At 42.2% G+C, this 16,996-nt stretch overlaps 1 protein-coding gene across 2 annotated transcripts in view; it reads left to right on the forward strand.

The window, feature by feature from the left end:
* The first annotated feature begins 329 nt into the window (after positions 1-329).
* Positions 330-16,996, forward strand: part of PPP4R2 (protein phosphatase 4 regulatory subunit 2) — a 40,819-nt gene continuing 24,152 nt past the window's right edge. Inside the window, exons 1-3 of one of the 2 annotated variants that reach the window (XM_024198374.2) lie at positions 330-474; positions 862-1,012; positions 1,169-1,250. In XM_024198374.2, coding sequence (XP_024054142.1) covers positions 1,249-1,250 — 2 coding nt within the window. In that variant the 5' untranslated portion in view covers positions 330-474; positions 862-1,012; positions 1,169-1,248. The remainder of the gene's footprint in view (positions 475-861; positions 1,013-1,168; positions 1,251-16,996) is intronic. The other variant, XM_024198373.2, reaches the window with a different exon arrangement.

Consider the following 16,996-nt stretch of genomic DNA (forward strand, 5'->3'; position numbering starts at 1 on the left):
AAGCCCCCCAATCTGAGTGTAGCAGGTGGGGGGGCAGGTTGGGAAGCCCCCCAGTCAGAGTGTGGAAGGTGTATGTGTGGGGGGGTTGGGAAGCCCCCCAATCTGAGTGTGGCAGGTGGGGGGAGGGCAGGGCCCCCTATCCCAAGCCTGGCCACAGCCGCCGGCCCCCGCCTAGCGCAACCCCCTCGCCCCCCCACTCCCGCCAGTCTGTCTCTCAGACAGCCAGGCGGTAGCAGCCTGGGCCCCGCCCCCCCGCGCGCTCCCGCCCCCGGTGGGAGGGGGCGAGCCGTCGGGGGCGCGCACGGTGACGGCCCGGGCGCCATGTTGGAGGCTTGCTAAGCCCGCCGCGGTGTGTGTTTGTGCCGCTGCCGGTGCCTGTTTCCTGTGCGGGGCGGGGGGCAGGAGGCGGGAGCAGCGCAGAGAGGGGGCAGCGGCGGACCATGGACGTCGAGAGGCTGCAGGAGGCGCTGAAAGGTGGTGGCCGGGCTGGGGGGGGGGTCCCCACGCGGGAAGGGGGCGAGCGAGCTCTCCTCACTGGGGGGCGGCAGGACCCCCTGCGGGTGGGTCCCTGCGCTGAGGGAGGCCATGGCCCCCTTGGGGCAGGCGGTGGAGAGGAAAGCCCCCTCTCTCCCCGCCCACGGGAGGCAGAGCCCTCTGGGACATGGGGGAGGGGAGATGCCCTTTCCCCCTCCCAGGAGATGTCCTGGGCTTCAGGGGGGCTGCTGGGGGGTAGGGCCCTCCTGCTTTTCCTCCCCCTCCTCCCGCTGATCTTCCCCCCCCTCCCCGCCCTGCCGGAGCCGAGTGCCCCCGCTCCTCCCGTGTGCCCGCCCCCCCTCTCACCCCTGCCCTTTCTCTCCCCAGCCCCGTTCGTGCTAGCCTCGTCCTGCCTCCCTGGACGCAGCCGGAGTCCATCAGCCTCTCTCTCGTGGCTGTAGCCGCTCCAGAGAAGTTGCAAATCAACTTCGAGTGACTTACTGCCATTCCGATGTAGACGGTTCCCTCCTCAGAAGCAGTAAGAGGCTCGCAGGGCCCTAAGGCTGCGGCTCGAGTGGGGTGGAAGGGGGTGGCTCTGCTTCCCAGCACACTGGGACTTGGAAAAGCTGCTTACAGACCAAGTCCATTAATGTTGATTGGGATTTTCTCCTCCCCCACCCCTTTTTACCTGCAGATTTTGAGAAGAGGGGGAAGAAGGAAGTGTGTCCAGTACTGGATCAGTTTCTTTGTCATGTTGCCAAGACTGGAGAGACAATGTAAGTCTGATCCCTTCCCCACTCCCCCCTCCTCTTCCCCAGTTGAGGTTTTATAAGAACTCTCTCAATTTTGGGCCCGGAGATAGATTGAATAATGCCCAAGTTTTGTTTGCATATAGGTTGATTTGGTGAGCTAAATATATTCTCCTTCGTTCTAGTTGCAGTTCTTGATGGCTGAAGACCTCTTGAGTTTTGTTCAGTTTATTTCCTTTCACACTTAGAGTTGGTACACATTAGTCTGATGTTGATTGAGAAGTTTCTCCTTATGTTCAGGGTCATCTGTCAGGTTTCATTGATCCTATTAAATACAATGAGCCCGTTGCTTTTTCTGCGTTTTATATAATACTCATATCAGTTTTCATAGCCTGAAAGAGGAAAAGTTTAATGTGTATTGTGATCTCTCTTTTGAATGTGATATCTGATAGCATGGTTCACAGAAGTGAATGACATAATTTAGATTAATTTTTGCAGGCTGTGTGTAGCATACTCACAGGCTCTCTTACATTCAGTTGCTGCTTTTTATGTGGATGGGGGAAATAATTTAGGCGCTCTTTGCACAAGAGGCATATGGGAGCTAACTTGTTACTCTGCATTTCATTAGGTTCTCATTTCCCAGTCTGCACACAACTACTCCCATTTCACTTTCCCCAGACTTTCTTTCATAGATCATCATTAACTGGGGTGGGGGCCATTTGGTTTTTTCTTGGAAGGGGTATTGTAGTTATAAAGGAGCTGGAATATCTCTCTCCTTGTCAGGGATAATCTCTGGTGCTGCAGTGGGTGACTTCCTTGTTGTCTCACTATTTGGCAGGAAGGAGAAAGGCTTCCCTGGGTGCATTGCTGGTGAGTTGCTCTCTTTCTGGCTCCCAGGCTGCCTCCTTGTTTTTGAGGCCTAGTCCAGCCAGAGTACAGGCTTGAGAAAGGAATATATGTCTATAACAGTGTTTTATTAGGAATCACTGATTCAGAGTCTTTGTTCTAATAATGTGTCTAAGTTGCAAGAGATCTGTTTTTAATGTAGTGTGCTATTCCTGCTTGAATTTGTGGCCTTGAAGGGAAAACTGAAGTTCTGAAATGTACTTTGCTCTTTGAATCAAAGGCTTCAGTTTAGCAGAAAAAGGCACAGCTGTAATACAGATATTTTTGCTTAATGAGTCTTTATGCTGTCTTAATTTAGGAGAAATTCTATTTTTATAAAGTGTAAAATTACTCTTTAGATATGCTAATTGCTTATATTTGTCTGAACTTTTCTTAGAGGCTTTTGTTTTCTTGTCTATCTACTTTCTGTTTTGGAAACTATAAAATATTTTTAAAATTGATTGCAGGGGAAATATTTAAGAAATCACTTGTGATAGAGCCAGGTGATACAATGTAACTGTTTCTGTACTGTTAACTTTTGCTTGCTTTTTGTTTGGGAAATATGTGGATTAACTTTGTACTCAGTTACACAAACAAAGGCCTTGATCCTGCAACGGGCTCTAAATTGTTTGAGATACAAATATTTTTCACACTTTATACAAATGATGGCCCTGTACATTCTCAGTAGTTTCTTTCTCTTTTGTTATCCCTCTGTATTTTTCTAAATACTCAGATATTCCAGTTGCTCTAGGCTGTTTGTTAATAGTTTCACATTTGTTAGTAACAGTTCAACAAGTCTCCAATGTTTTCCTTTGTACACAAACAAGTCAATATATGGAACTACATGTATGCAGGCTTCACCATACATTTAATTCTGCTCCCATTAGACCTCAAGATCTGCATTATTTCTTTGTCTAATATTTTGCAAAATTTATTTACCCATTGCATATTGAAATATTCAGAGGCAATGTTTGTCAAAATGAAACTAGTTCTAAGGATTGCTAAACCTCAGTATCAGGAACACAATTATTTAAATAATTAGGGCCCTCTCTTTAGGGTGGGTCCTCTGTTGGAGATTCTGCATATTGGCAACATTTCTTTTACCAGTGCTATGTGGAGTTGTACATATTCCTGATGACACATAAGCTAGTGAACAAAAAGGATTTGTGTTAGTGGGGAAGGAGGTAAATGAGATAATATAACATGAGGCTATTTTGCTTTCTGTCTTGTCTCAGTTTATCGTTATGCCTCTAGTTTTCAGGTAGAAGCGTTGGGGCTTTCATAATGTTTCTTTCCAAACTTTATATATAAACTTTATAAAATAAGGTTTAAAGAATAGGGTTTTTCCTTCTGTGGCAACTGTACTTTCTGGTAGGTAAACTGTTACTAAATTTAATTAGTATGGCTTTGAAAATTAAAATGAAATATGTCAAGAAAAAATGGTCTTGAGGTTCTCATAGGAGCATGGATGTGCTATAGATTGCACATTTAATAGCCTATGTCTTAATCCTGCAAACACTAACTTACATGAATTGTTCCATCTGACTCAGTGGGACTTATTCACCTGAGTAAAATTACTTGGTGTATGTAGGATTGGGCTAGTATATAAAAATCTTATAGGTACATTGTGAAGCCTGGGTATAAATGTGCAAATGCTAAACTTGGTTGCAGCATCTTGTAGTAAAAGCCTGATCCTGCACCGGCTCAAGCATATGCATAACTTTACTTATTGGAGTCTATGGGGCTATTACTGTGAGCAAAGTTAAGTATATACTTAAGTGTTTGAAAGATTGTGGCCTGAATTTTTAACCAAGCACTATTGAGCTATGCAAAATAATGTTGGTTTCTTATAATTTGAGATGTATACTGAACAAGAATTATGCCCAACCCCCACTGTCTGAGAACTGGTGGTTGCAAGTTGTTTCTTAGTACCATCTTATTTGTAATGTGCATGTGAAACATCTTTCAGCTAACAGTTTTCGGCAGAAAGCAACTCTGCTGCCTAAAAACCCTACCTGGAGATCTGTGAAGTTGCACAATTATTTTCTGCCACTCTGTAGGCCTTAAACTACATCACTCAGTAGTTATAAAGAAAAACAATCCAGTTGTATCACTTGTGGAGCTGCACAAACCCTAATGTAATGTAGAAAAACACTATTTTTCAGGAAGTCTCTCTAGGTGACTGGAGAACTAGTATTTATGACATTTCCAATATCGCGGAAGTAAAATCTGATAAATTGAGCAATTTTTGTTGACAACTACTTAAAACTAGGTGTGTGTGGGGAGGGGGGTGTTTAGTATTGCCACTTAATTCAAATGCCTAACAGTTGAAAGAAAGAGTCTCTGAATTAAGGATTAAATTATCTGCCCCTTCAATTAATGGCAGAAGAGCTTCAAATCCATTTATTTGGGTCCTTTGAGGAAATGTAAAAACAGGGAAAGAAGATTGGACATTCCTGGTAATTCTAAGGTAGAAAAAACAAGCAGCGTTTTAAAAAAGTTTCGGGATGTCTTCATACACCCCAAAAAGCATAGATTATCTTTTCCCTCCCTTCTGTTTTAGGCCTCTCCTCTCCGCTCCCAATTCAGGTAACCTTTAATTTTGCAGTCTTAACTATAGCTTTTCCTATTGTAAAAGATATAATGCAGATGTTTTATTAGTTACCTATTTGTTTCTAGCATCCTTAAGATCCTACCAAAACCTGGAGAAATCTGGGCTCAGGGCAGGAGTGATTAATTGTAAAATAGGTTTAGGCCTTTTCTCTGCTTGGGAACAGCTATGATTCATGACCTGTGACCAGGAATTGGTGGGGTTGCACTAGTGCTTACTGTAAGTGCCTCTGAGTACATTACTCTGTGTTTATCTAGTTTTGGTTTTTAACTTTTTTACTTTAGGCTGTGGACTGCATAGTTGGTTCGTTTCTGTAGTCAGGTTTTCCCTCCTAGATGTTCTTGTCTTCTAAGTTTTCCCAACTTCTATCTAACTGAATACATAGGAAGCTACCAAGAGTCAACCTTTCAGTTTCTCAGGTCGGCCTGCATTTGAAAAATACCTTGGAGTGAGTTTAGCATGTAGTGGTCTCTAAATGTCCAGCATATGTTCTGTGCATCTGTATTCTCCCTAAGGCAATACAGAAAGGGGCACGTTTTTAACCTCATTAGTATTTTGGTCCATTTTAATATCTCTCTGTTTACTCTTGCTGGTGGAAAGTGTTTAGTTTTTAATTGAACTCTTTTAAAACTTCCTTTGTGAACTCCGATCAGTTCTGTGTGGTGTTTTTTTTTTTTTTTTTTAGTTGAACCAGAGCTTAAAAAGGGGTTGCCAGTTATAAAACTGGTCTAATGATGAAAATAACTATAACTATGGACAGAAGTTCCTCTAATTTTCATTCTGGCATTTCAGCTATATATTTTGGCATTTTGTATGCTAAATTCCTTTCTTGTGTTTCAGTGTATGTAAATTTTTGTAGCAACATATACTCTAACTTCAAAGGTTTCCCCGCTATAATTTAAACCTTATTTTTATGAACAATGTTCTTGTTTTTATTTTACTTTAAATTTGCTTTGCTTTATACATGGGTACGCTAGTGTAGAGCTTTCAGTAGTAAGTATAGATAAGATCACATTTATCATCTGACTTTCACTTGTAACTTTTTGAAAAGCTCCAGGGGGGGAGGGATAGCTCAGTGGTTTGAGCATTGGCCTATTAAACCCAGGGTTGTGAGTTCAATCCTTGAGGGCGCCACTTAGGGATCTGGGGCAAAATCAGTACTTGGTCCTGCTAGTGAAGGCAGGGGGCTGGACTCGATAACCTTTCGGGGTCCCTTCCAGTTCTATGAGATAGGTATATCTCCATATTTTATACTAAAAGTTAGAAGTTTGGTCTCAGAATAAAGTTGGATTTCTTTTGGTAGAAAAAATAAGAGGCAAATTCATTCAACTGTTTGAGTTACCGGAGAGAGAGTATTTTTTTCTATTATCTTGATTTTTTTACTTCAGCTGACTAAAAAGGCAAACTTTTAAACTTCAGCCAGAGGACATTGGTAGTTCTCAGTAAAGAGTGCATGTTTTTGCTTAGTCAAGTTTCTAATTAACTACCACTTAAAAATTCTGTGCCAAGTGCAATATAACACTTTCAAATAAATACGGTACATGTGACTGTTAATGTGCACACTCTAAAAATGAAGTTAAAATGGTCAGTCTTTCTTGATTTTCTTCGGGGATCATCCATCCTTGATCCCATACCAAAATGGGCTTATTTCTGAATGTTTGACCATCCAATAAGAACATAAGAATGGTCCTACTGGGTCAAACCAAAGGTCCATCAAGCCTAGTATCCTGTCTTCCAACAGTGGCCAGTGCCTAGTGCCCTATAGGGAATGAACAGAACAGGTAATCATCAAGTGATCCATCCCCTGTCGCTCATTCCCAGCTTCTGGCAAAGAGAGGCTAGGGACACTATTCCTGTCCATCCTGGCTAATAGGCACTGATGGACCTATCCTCCATTAATTTATCTAGTTCTTCTTTGAACCCTGTTATGGTCTTGGCCTTCACAACATCCTCTGGCAAGGAGTTCCACAGGTTGACTGCATTGTGTGAAGAAATACTTCCTTTTATTTGTTTTAAACCTGTTGCCTATTAATTTTATTTGGTGACCCCTAGTTCTTCTACTATGAGAAGTAGTAAACAATACTTCCTTATCTACTTTTTTTACACCAGTCATGATTTTATAGACCTCAATCATATCTCCCCTTAGCTGTCTCTTTTCCAAGCTGAAAAGTCCCAGTTTTATCAATCTCTCCTCATACGGAAGCCAAGCCGTTCCATACCCCTAATAATTTTTGTTGCCCTTTTCTGAACCTTTTCTAATTCCAATATATATATTTTGAAATGGGGTGAGCACATCTGCACACAGTATTCAAGATGTGGGCGTATCATGGATTTATATAGAGGCAACATGATATTTTCTGTCCTATTATCTATCCCTTTCTTAATTATTCCCAGCATTCTGTTCGCTTTTTTGACTGCTGCTGCACATTGAATGGATGTTTTCAGAGAACTATCTACAATGACCCCAAGATCTTTCTTGAGTGGTGTCAAGGCTGCTTCCCCACTTTGAACTTTAGGGTACAAATGTGGGGGCCTGCATGAAAACTTCTAAGCTTAACTACCAGCTTAGATCTGGTCTGCTGCCACCACTCCCAAAGCTAATTCCCTTCCCTGGGTAGCCTTGAGAGACTCTTCACCAATTCCCTGGTGAATACAGATCCAAACGCCTTGGATCTTAAAACAAGGAGAAATTAACCATCCCCACTCCTTCCTCCCACCAACTCCTGGTGGATCAAGATCCAACCCTCTTGGATCTAAAAACAAGGAAAATCAATCAGGTTCTTAAAAAGAAGGCTTTTAATTAAAGAAAAAGGTAAAAATCATCTCTGTAAAATCAGGATGGAAAATAACTTTACAGGGTAATCAAACTTAAAGAGCTCAGAGGACCCTCCCTCTAGCCTTAGGTTCAAAGTACAGCAAACAGAGATAAACACTCTAGCAAAAGGTACATTTACAAGTTGAGAAAACAAAGGGAAACTAACACGCCTTGCCTGGCTGTTTACTTACAAGTTTGAAATATGAGAGACTTGTTCAGAAAGATGTGGAGAGCCTGGATTGATGTCTGGTCCCTCTTAGTCCCAAGAGCGAACAACCCCCAAAAACAAAGAGCACAAACAAAAGCCTCCCCCTCCTCCCCAAGATTTGAAAGTATCTTGTCCCCTTATTGGTCCTTTGGGTCAGGTGTCAGCCAGGTTACCTGAGCTTCTTAACCCTTTACAGGTAAAAGGATTTTGGAGTCTCTGGCCAGGAGGGATTTTATAGTACTGTACACAGGAGAGCTGTTACCCTTCCCTTTATAGTTATGACAAGTGGTAACAGCTAATTTAGACCCCATCATTTTATTTGTATAGTTGGGATTATGCTTTCCAATGTGCATTACTTTGCATTTATCAACATTAAATTTCATCTGCCATTTTGTTGCCCTGTCACCCAGTTTTGAGAGATCCTTCTGTAGCTCTTTGCAGTCTGTCTGGGTCTTAACTATCTTGAATAGTTTTGTATCATCTGCAGATTTTGCCACCTCACTGTTTACCCCTTTTTCCCGATCATTTATGAATATGTTGAATAGGACCGGTCCCAGAACAGACCCCTGGGGAACACCACTATTTACCTCTCTCTATTCTGAAAACTGACCATTTATACCTACCCTTTGTTTCCTATCTTTTAACCAGCTACCAATCCATGAGAGCACCTTCCCTCTTATCCCGTGGCATCTTACTTTGTGTAAGAACTTTTGGTGAGGGACCTTGTCAAAGACTATCTGAAAATCTAAGTACACACTATCCACTGGATCCCCTTGGTCCACATGCTTGTTGACCCCCTCAAAGAATTATAGTATATTGGTGAGGCATGATTTCCCTTTACTAAAACCATGTTGACGCTTCCTCAACAAATTATGTTCATCTATATGTCTGACAATATTGTTCTTTATTATAGTTTCAACCAGTTTTCCCGGTACTGAAGTCAGGCTTAAATGCCTGTAATTGCCGGGGTCACCTCTGGAGCCCTTTTTAAAAATTGGCGTTGTTAGTCATCCTCCACTCAATTCAGTTTGTGAGGTTCTGGGATTAGTACCCCAAAGTACGCTCCGGCCTACAGAGCACAGGAGGGTTGACTGAAGGAACTCTCCCATTCGTCTCTTCCCAGCTGGTAAATTGGCTCTCTGGCTGCTATGGAGTTATTGATGCAATGCTTATGCTTCAAGGATTATCTGTGTAGTAATAGTGCAATTTCAGTGCTGTACCCTTTGGAGGCATCATTACGGTGTATACAAACTACTGGTGTCTCCTAGAAATGTGAACTAGTGTGGGTCTTTCTTGTTTTGTGATTTTTGGGAGTGAAGGGAAAGAGACATCCGGTAGCTCACATTGTGGAATTTGGGTGTTAAGCACTTCTGAATCTGTCCCACAGAAATTAAATGTCAAAGATACATTAATGCAGAATTAACATTTTGAGAAAAGAAATGGAGACTCCAAGTTCCTCATAATAATGCTAACATGCCACATTGAATGTATTGTGTATCAGCCTTGCTAAAGTGTCAAGAAAATTTTCCAGCCTAGGCAATAATGGACACAATAACAGTAACATCAATATGTGTGCAAGCATATGCTGTCACATACAACTCTCTCCAATGCCACTGTATGTACTTTCTGTTATGTGAATACCAGGTTTTATAAGCTCACTTCACACCATTGCTGTTCTTCTTACAAACATAAAGCTGTTCCTCTCTCAGGCTTTGTCTACACTAGCACTTTCGTTGGTAAAATGTTTGTCAGTCAGGTGTGGAAAAAAAACAACCCCTTGACCAACGTAAGTTTCACCGACAAAAGTGCCAATGTGGACAGTGCTATGTCAACAGGAGATGCTGTCCCACCGACATAGTTACCATCGTTTGGGGATAATTTGCTTGCATAGAGCAACTACGCGGGAGACCTTACACCTTCCTACAAGACCTATCGAGAGAGCTGCACTGTGGGATACCTGCCCTACAGCGCTGCTCTCATCTACGATGGAAGTGCTGCTAGTGTAAACACTCTCTGACACCTTAGGCATTAAGTGAGTACACAAACCAGCGCTTTTCTTTCACTGGTTCCCTATCACCGGTGAAACTTAACAGTGCCAAACCTCTGCAAGTGTAGACATACCCATAGCCTCACACAGACAACCCCCCCACCTTACCTTTGATTCACTCTATACACCAGCTAATTTAATCACACCCTGACCCAGGCCTATTCAGTTTCCCCTTCTATTCATTCATTAACCTTGCTTCATTAGTTCTGTTCCCTCTCTCCACTAATTCGGTTTCTTTTTCCCCTCAGTATCTTCATTGGTTCTTTTCTTATACTCTGGACTTATCTACACTTGAAATGTTACAGGGGCACAGCTGCTGTAAGCACTTCAGTGTAGACACTACCTATGCTGATGGGAGGAGTTCTGCCATTGGCATAGGTAGTCCACTTCCCTGAGAGGCAGTAGCTAAGTGGACAGTGCTAGGATGACAGAAGAACTATTTATACTAGGTGTTAGGTTAGCTTAACTAGGTTGCTCAAGGCTGTGGATTTTTCGTACTCCTGAGGCCTTGGCTACACTGGTGCTGTACAGCGCTGCAACTTGCTGCGCTCAGGGGTGTGAAAACGCCCTCCCCCTCCCCCCCGAGCGCAGCGAGTACAGCGCTGTAAAGCGCCAGTGTAATCAGAGCCTGCAGCACTGCAAGCTATTCCCAGTGCTGCCGCATATGTACTCCACCTCTCCGAGGGGAAGTCCCGAGTGTAGCCAAGGCCTGAGTGACGTAGCTGGGTTGACCTAACATTTTAGTATGGACCTGGCCTCTGTCTCTCAATATTGGCTCTTCAAAGATGCAGCAGCTGCTTTAGTACCTCCTTTGTCCTCCCCAGTTGGGACTTAAATTTAACTTCCCATAGGGGCTTCGCTTCTGGCTACTTCTCTTGGAGTGCTACTCTCCCAGATCCTTTGTTCAGGCTGGGAGTTCTGTCCCATCCTAAATCATGCTTACAGAGAGCACAACTGTTGTTTATCTTGCTCCTACTTAAAGAGGGATAAGCCAGCTCTCTTCTCTCTTCCCCTCTGTAGACCTTAGGAAGGGATTGCTGAACAAGGCAAGCCTCGAGAGAAGACTGCAGGGTGGTAGTGCAGGACTGTTCCGGTCTAGACCTCAGATAGTAGATGTTAGGGAAGGGAACAGACCTTGCCCAGGTAATTGAGTCTCGAACAAAGAGGATTCAGCAGAGGGTATTGCAGCATCTCCTCAACTTGGTCTTATGCTCCCTCAGTTCAGCAGGAGTGGCATTCCCACCACAGACCTGCCATTGTAACAACAGCACTGGAAAAGTGATTAAAACAAAAAAGTATCTTACAGTCTGCATAAGTTGATTGGTGATGCTTGCTTGGAACAACTTACTGTTTGCATTTCGTGAACAGGTAAATGGGATTTTGCAAAGCCATTGTGTGTACATATCAGTGTATTCAATTTAGCAATTAATAACCAAAAATGTTAAATTTCTGTAATCAGTCAGCCTTCATTAGCATTTTAAAGGGAGAAGAATAAAGGATAGCTGAAGTAATGCATCCTACTTAGTAAAATTACCTAAAGATATACTCTTGTTTGAAAATGTCTGAACCCTAATTCAGATCTTGTTTACCTCCAGTGTGCACTACTGTTCTTCACTGAAGTAAGTGGAATTACACCAGTATAAACCTTGTGAGAGATCAGAATTTGGTTTTTGATATTCAAAGGCATTTTCTTAATACCATTATAAGTTGTCAGCTCCCTTAACACCTAGGCCTTGCCTTTCCTGGCAAATATGGAACCTGCAATTCACGACCAGTGGAGCAGCACTGATGATCGCCAATTTTGCCAGTGTAGATGCAGCCAGAGTGTATTCCTAATTCCTTAGGCCTGGATCTAACGTGTCATACGCCCAAAAAGAAACAAGGACTTTATTTACACAAATAGTCAACAAACCAAAAGAACGTCTTCTGAATTGTTGAGAAATTCCATGTTTTTCCCCTTTAGACTTTGTCTTCACTAAAGGGAAAAAAAGTGTTAATTTATTCGTTAACATGAGGTAAAATCATAGTGCAGACTCAACTTGTGTTAATACTACACACTGCTAGCAGGTCCAGGTAAACCCTAGACAGCCCATAGTCCACATATTTCGTCCTTCTAACTTGTGTTAAAACTACAAACTGCCTTGTCTTCACTAAGATTTTTACCTTGTGTGTGTCAGCTCGTGTTAGCTAACATAGTAAGAAATACTTTTTTATGACTCAAGTAGAACACCCCAATAAATACATAATCACGAGTGTTACATTCAGTGCTATAGATTTCTTTATGCTCCTACAGCTATCATTAGCTCACAACTTTTATTGTTAAGCCTGTAGAACTTAAGGGTTTGTTTGCATGCTGAAAACATTTAAGAATGTAATTTTCATTGATGCACAGGGGATCTTCATACATAAATCCTATTATCATTGTTGGGAATTTCCCATGTTAATCCTCAGTACATTGATGTTGCTATTTTCACTGTCTCCAAACCAGAAGCATTGAAATGCTTTGGTATATCAAAATAGCAAGTGTGCAGGAGAAAGCCAGGGAGACTAAATAATTCTTAAAGTTGAGAAATTTCAAATATTTGAATCTAAGTTTAAAAACAATATAAGATCTATTATAGACTGATAATGACACTCTCTTCTCACCCTAAATTGCTAACTAGTTATCTCTACCTAGTACAGCAATACATTAGCTTTCAGATAGTAATTTTCTCTCCTGGTTCCTTAGCTCATTCACTAGCTTTGATGCAGCATAGGGATGACATATAAGTATCAGGAGTGAAATTCTGGCTCCACTGAAATAATGGGAGTTTTGCCATTGACTATAATGGCAACAGGATTTCATCCTAGATATTCAGAGGCGATCGGAAAAATGTCTTCCATTTCCGCCCCATCACCAAACACTTCTGATTGTGTGCACAGTGATCCTTATCTTTTACCCAAAAAAATAAATAAATAAAAAAATAAGAAAAACGTGGGTGTTAAGGCATTTCCAAAAATAGTAAATGGTAATTATCTGTTTGGATACTGTTTGCATCAAGGCCAGGGAAGAATACTGCAAAATATGGCTCCTAAAGCCGATGTTTAAATTGGATGCAAGTTTGCAAGAGTGTCTTATTTCTTTCCTTCATCCTGAATTTTTAGATAATCCTAGTGATAAATCTATTTCAGCTGTGCTTTCCCAACATTTGCTAACACTAGGAGAGTGGAATTGATCATTTCATGCTGCTACTGCCAGTACCTCTGGGGAAGTACTGTGTTCAGAAGCATATCTTTCTCCACTATGGGTGCTATACAAAGGGGTAGGAGGATGACAAACAGTGAAAGGAAGAGCTAAAAACTTTACTAGATTATTTTGCTTTGTTATTGTATTTAAAGGCCATAGTGTGTACTGAGCAAACCCACACACAGAAATAAAAGAAAATGGAAGATAAAATGCTCAGCATTCAGTTTGCTTCAAAGTCAGCAATAATAGTAACTTTGGGGAAAGCTATTAACGTAATGAACGCTCTCTCTCCTCCCCGCACCCCCCCCCCCCATCAAAAAGTATACTGAATGAAGCCTTCACCTCTCTGACTTTAGTTTTCAGCTTGTCCTCTGGTTTTGAAGTTTCATTTTTTATGAACCTCTCAGACAATACAGCTTCTTTTTCTTTAGGTTAGCTGGAAATGGAATGCTTGATTGTACTTTCTTAGTAAAGCTGTGTTTCAAATTTTAGTTTTTTTACTGTTCACTGGGCTAGTGTTGGGGGGGGGGGGAATAAAAATCCTCCTTTCCTATATCTGAAACAAAATTTTGTTTTGCTCTATGGTCTCAAGTTCACAAAATACAGTAGTAGGTGTCCATTGTTTCCCTTTTCGTTTTGCTTTTTCTGGTATTATGACTTTTTTTCAGAAGAGATGGAGTCCTCTTAACATTTAAAGTAACTTGGTAATGAACTCCTTAAATTCAGCAAAATCTAAAGATTGCCATCCACCAGGACTCCCCAGACTCTAATGCTACAAGATCATGGCTAGTTCTCCAGAAGTTCAGCAGCTCCCCAGGATAATGTGATTTTTTTTTTTAATTAGACCTTTATTCTGTGACACAATTCCAGAAAGACTGAGAGAATTGCAGTACCTTCACTTCAGATTATTTGCTCTGATCTAAATCTTAATTCCCCCCCCCGTTCAGATTCCTTTAGACATCATTCTGACTTTCCATTCCACATATATTACTGAAGTTTACAGTTTTATTCTACATTAAATCTCCCATCTACTGTGTGAAAACTGTGTTGATCTGTTTATTATACAGTAGTCTCTTACATGGTTAAAACAAGGTGTTAATCTTATAGTGTGGACAGATCTGAAATCTGCTTTAACTGTATTCTTTGCTGCAGTTCTGTTAAGACAAGTGCTGTAACACAGTTAAAACATGCTGCTGCACCTCAAGACCAAACCTTATAGTAGTGTCAGATACTACAGTGTTGTTACCATGTTTTCCAGTGTGCTGCCCTTTTTAAAAAAAAAAAAAAAAAAAAAAAAGTACATAGGACTGTAGGGTGTTCAAATATGTCTTGGATAGTTATCTTCAGGAACACGCCAACGGGCAGATGTGTTTTTTGTTGAGGACAGCTGCAGTTAGTGTACACTATTTTATTTATGTATGTATGTGTATATTTTGGCACAACTATCTCTGGTCTGCTGTCTGCCAGAGATCCCAGCATTAGGGTACCCTTCTGAAATCCTTTGGATTCTAGGATTTTCTGCCTTTCTAGTTTTTTATGCTGCCTTTTTAGAGGCCATTTGGATGCTTCATTTTGTGCCAAGTTCTTTGTTTAAACACAGTGTAGGAGGTTTTTTGACATTTTTTGGTTTTTATTAAATAGTTTTGTTTTTCCTGGTCAAAAATGTGAAGTCTGATCATTCCAGGAAGGATAATCCAAAAGCTAGTGAGATAATTGTAAAACTTACCTGGTGCCTGCAAAATGCATTCACTGGTAGGAAATGTAGGAAATGGCCTGATACTGAATGAGCACAGATGAAAGAAGCTTCCCCCTTTCCCAGTAGTCAGGGAGCCGGGGGAAGGGAGAAGGGCTCCCATGACAGATAGGGGAGAAGGCTAGGAAGAGGGGGAGAGATGCTTTTCCCACTTCCACAAGTGTAAGGCCTCCAAGTACCTGGGTGGTGGAGCAAAAAGGGGAGTCTTCCACTTCATTGTTCTCCCTTCCAAACTCCCAAAGAGGTAGGAGGAACAGTATGATTGGGCTCTTCTGTATACAGTGAAACTTTGGATTTTCTGTTTAATTGGCTAGGATAAGCTTTTGTATCAGTATGATCTTGCACAACTTGGTAATGCACTAAAAAGTGAGTGTATTTCATAAAGAACTTAATGTGCTTATAGTCCTTGCATTAAATCAAAACATAGCACCAGACTGCTGAATGAACTACTGTTTTCTTTACGTTCTTTGAAAGGCTTGTTAATAATGCATTGCTGTAATGAAGCCATGGTAACAAGAGGAATGAAAACTTTAGCAGACAATGTCAAGCTATGGGGGAAGGCAAGCAGTGTTCCTTAGTTTGGGAAAGTATTCCTCAAATAGAACTGGTATAACTTAAAGGAACTTTGACAAGGAAACTGTTGGCTAATTTGTGCAACTTCTAAGAAGCAGTTCACCTTAACCCAACTCATCTTCATGCAGTGTAATGGCAACTTAGCTACCTTTGACTTCTCCTTTTCTTTCTTTCCTTTTTTATCCAGGTTCTCAGCAAATCTTGGTGCTTTTTATATCATTTCTAAAATTCACTGTTTCCTTTCTATTTCCAGTTCCATGCTATCGTGGTCTTTCCTATGAAGTATTATAATCTCTTCCTCTGTCCTCGCTAACTTTCTTCTCTCTCTCAAATACATTCAACTTTCAGCAATTAAAACACGTCTTCCTGTTCTGCTTTGACCATGTTATTGTTCCCAGCTCCTTATGTCTTTCCCCATAAGGGTCAAACTCCTTGCCTTCGTTGTACACAGTTCTGCCCTCATCTCATCCTTTTGTTTCCCATCTCATGTCTTTATCTCTGTCCACTCTTCTTCTTGCGCCTTTTGTCTATTCCTCACCCTCCGTCCTTTGTCCCTTTTTATTCTGTTCCTGCTTATAATGAATTTCCTGTCTCTGTGTGCAAGCCACCTCCTCTCCTTCTCAAATCCCACCTTTTACTTTGATTCACATTAGTGACTTTCCACTCTAGTGCTGCCCACTTCCGTATTTATTTACTTCAGTCTCTAGTTAAAAATTTCAACCTATGATCTACACTGGGGCAGGCAAAGTTTTTGGCCTGAGGGCTGTCTCGGGTTTCAGAAATTGTATGGAGGGCCGGTTAGGGGAGGCTGTGCCTCCCCAAATAGCCAGGCGTGGCCCAGCCCTCCCCCCCGGGGGGACTCCTGCCCCATCCCCCCCACTCCCTGTCCCCTGACCACCACCCCCATCCAACCCCTCCTCTCATTCCTGACTGTCCCCCCCGGACCCCTGCCCCCATTCAACCCCCCCTGTTCCCTGTCCTCTGACCGCCCCAACCCCTATCCACACCCCCGACCCCTGACCACCATCCCGAACTCCCCTGCCCTCTATCCAACCCCCCCGTCCCCTTAACGCACTGCCTGGAGCACCAGTGGCTGGCGGCGCTACAGCCGCGCCGCCTGGCCGGAGCCAGCCACACCACCACACAGCTCAGAGCACTGGGTCACCCCGGGCTCTGCAGCTGTGCTGCCCCAGGATCTTGCCACCCAGAGCGTTGCGCTGGCGGCGGGGCAGGCTGAGGCTGTGGGGGAGGGGGCTAGCCTCCTGGGCCAAGAGCTATGGGGCCGGGAAGGAGGGTCCTGCGGGCCGGATGTGGCCCGTGGGCTGTAGTTTGCCCACTTCTGATCTACACTCTATCCACTATAACTTTTTTTGTTTGTTTGTTTTAAATGTTTTTCCTTCCCCTTCATGTCTGTTTTCTTTGTGATCTGTGTCTGGTTGTTAGAGTGTAAGGTCAGAGACTGTGTTTTTTGTTTTTTTTTTTTTTTTTTTTTTTTTTTTTATTACTGCATGATACTTCCCAGAATCATAGTGCAATATACGTTTGGTTACTGTTGCTATGTAGCAGTAGTGATTAACAGTTGTTAAAACTAGAACATTGTGTCTTGTTTGATTTGCTGAATGCAACATGAAATGGAAAGTCTTGGTTTAAGAAAC

The sequence above is a fragment of the Terrapene carolina genome, unplaced genomic scaffold (assembly GCF_002925995.2).
Source record: "Terrapene carolina triunguis isolate 2854851 unplaced genomic scaffold, T_m_triunguis-2.0 Scaffold89, whole genome shotgun sequence".
In the NCBI taxonomy this organism is placed as follows: domain Eukaryota; kingdom Metazoa; phylum Chordata; order Testudines; family Emydidae; genus Terrapene; species Terrapene triunguis.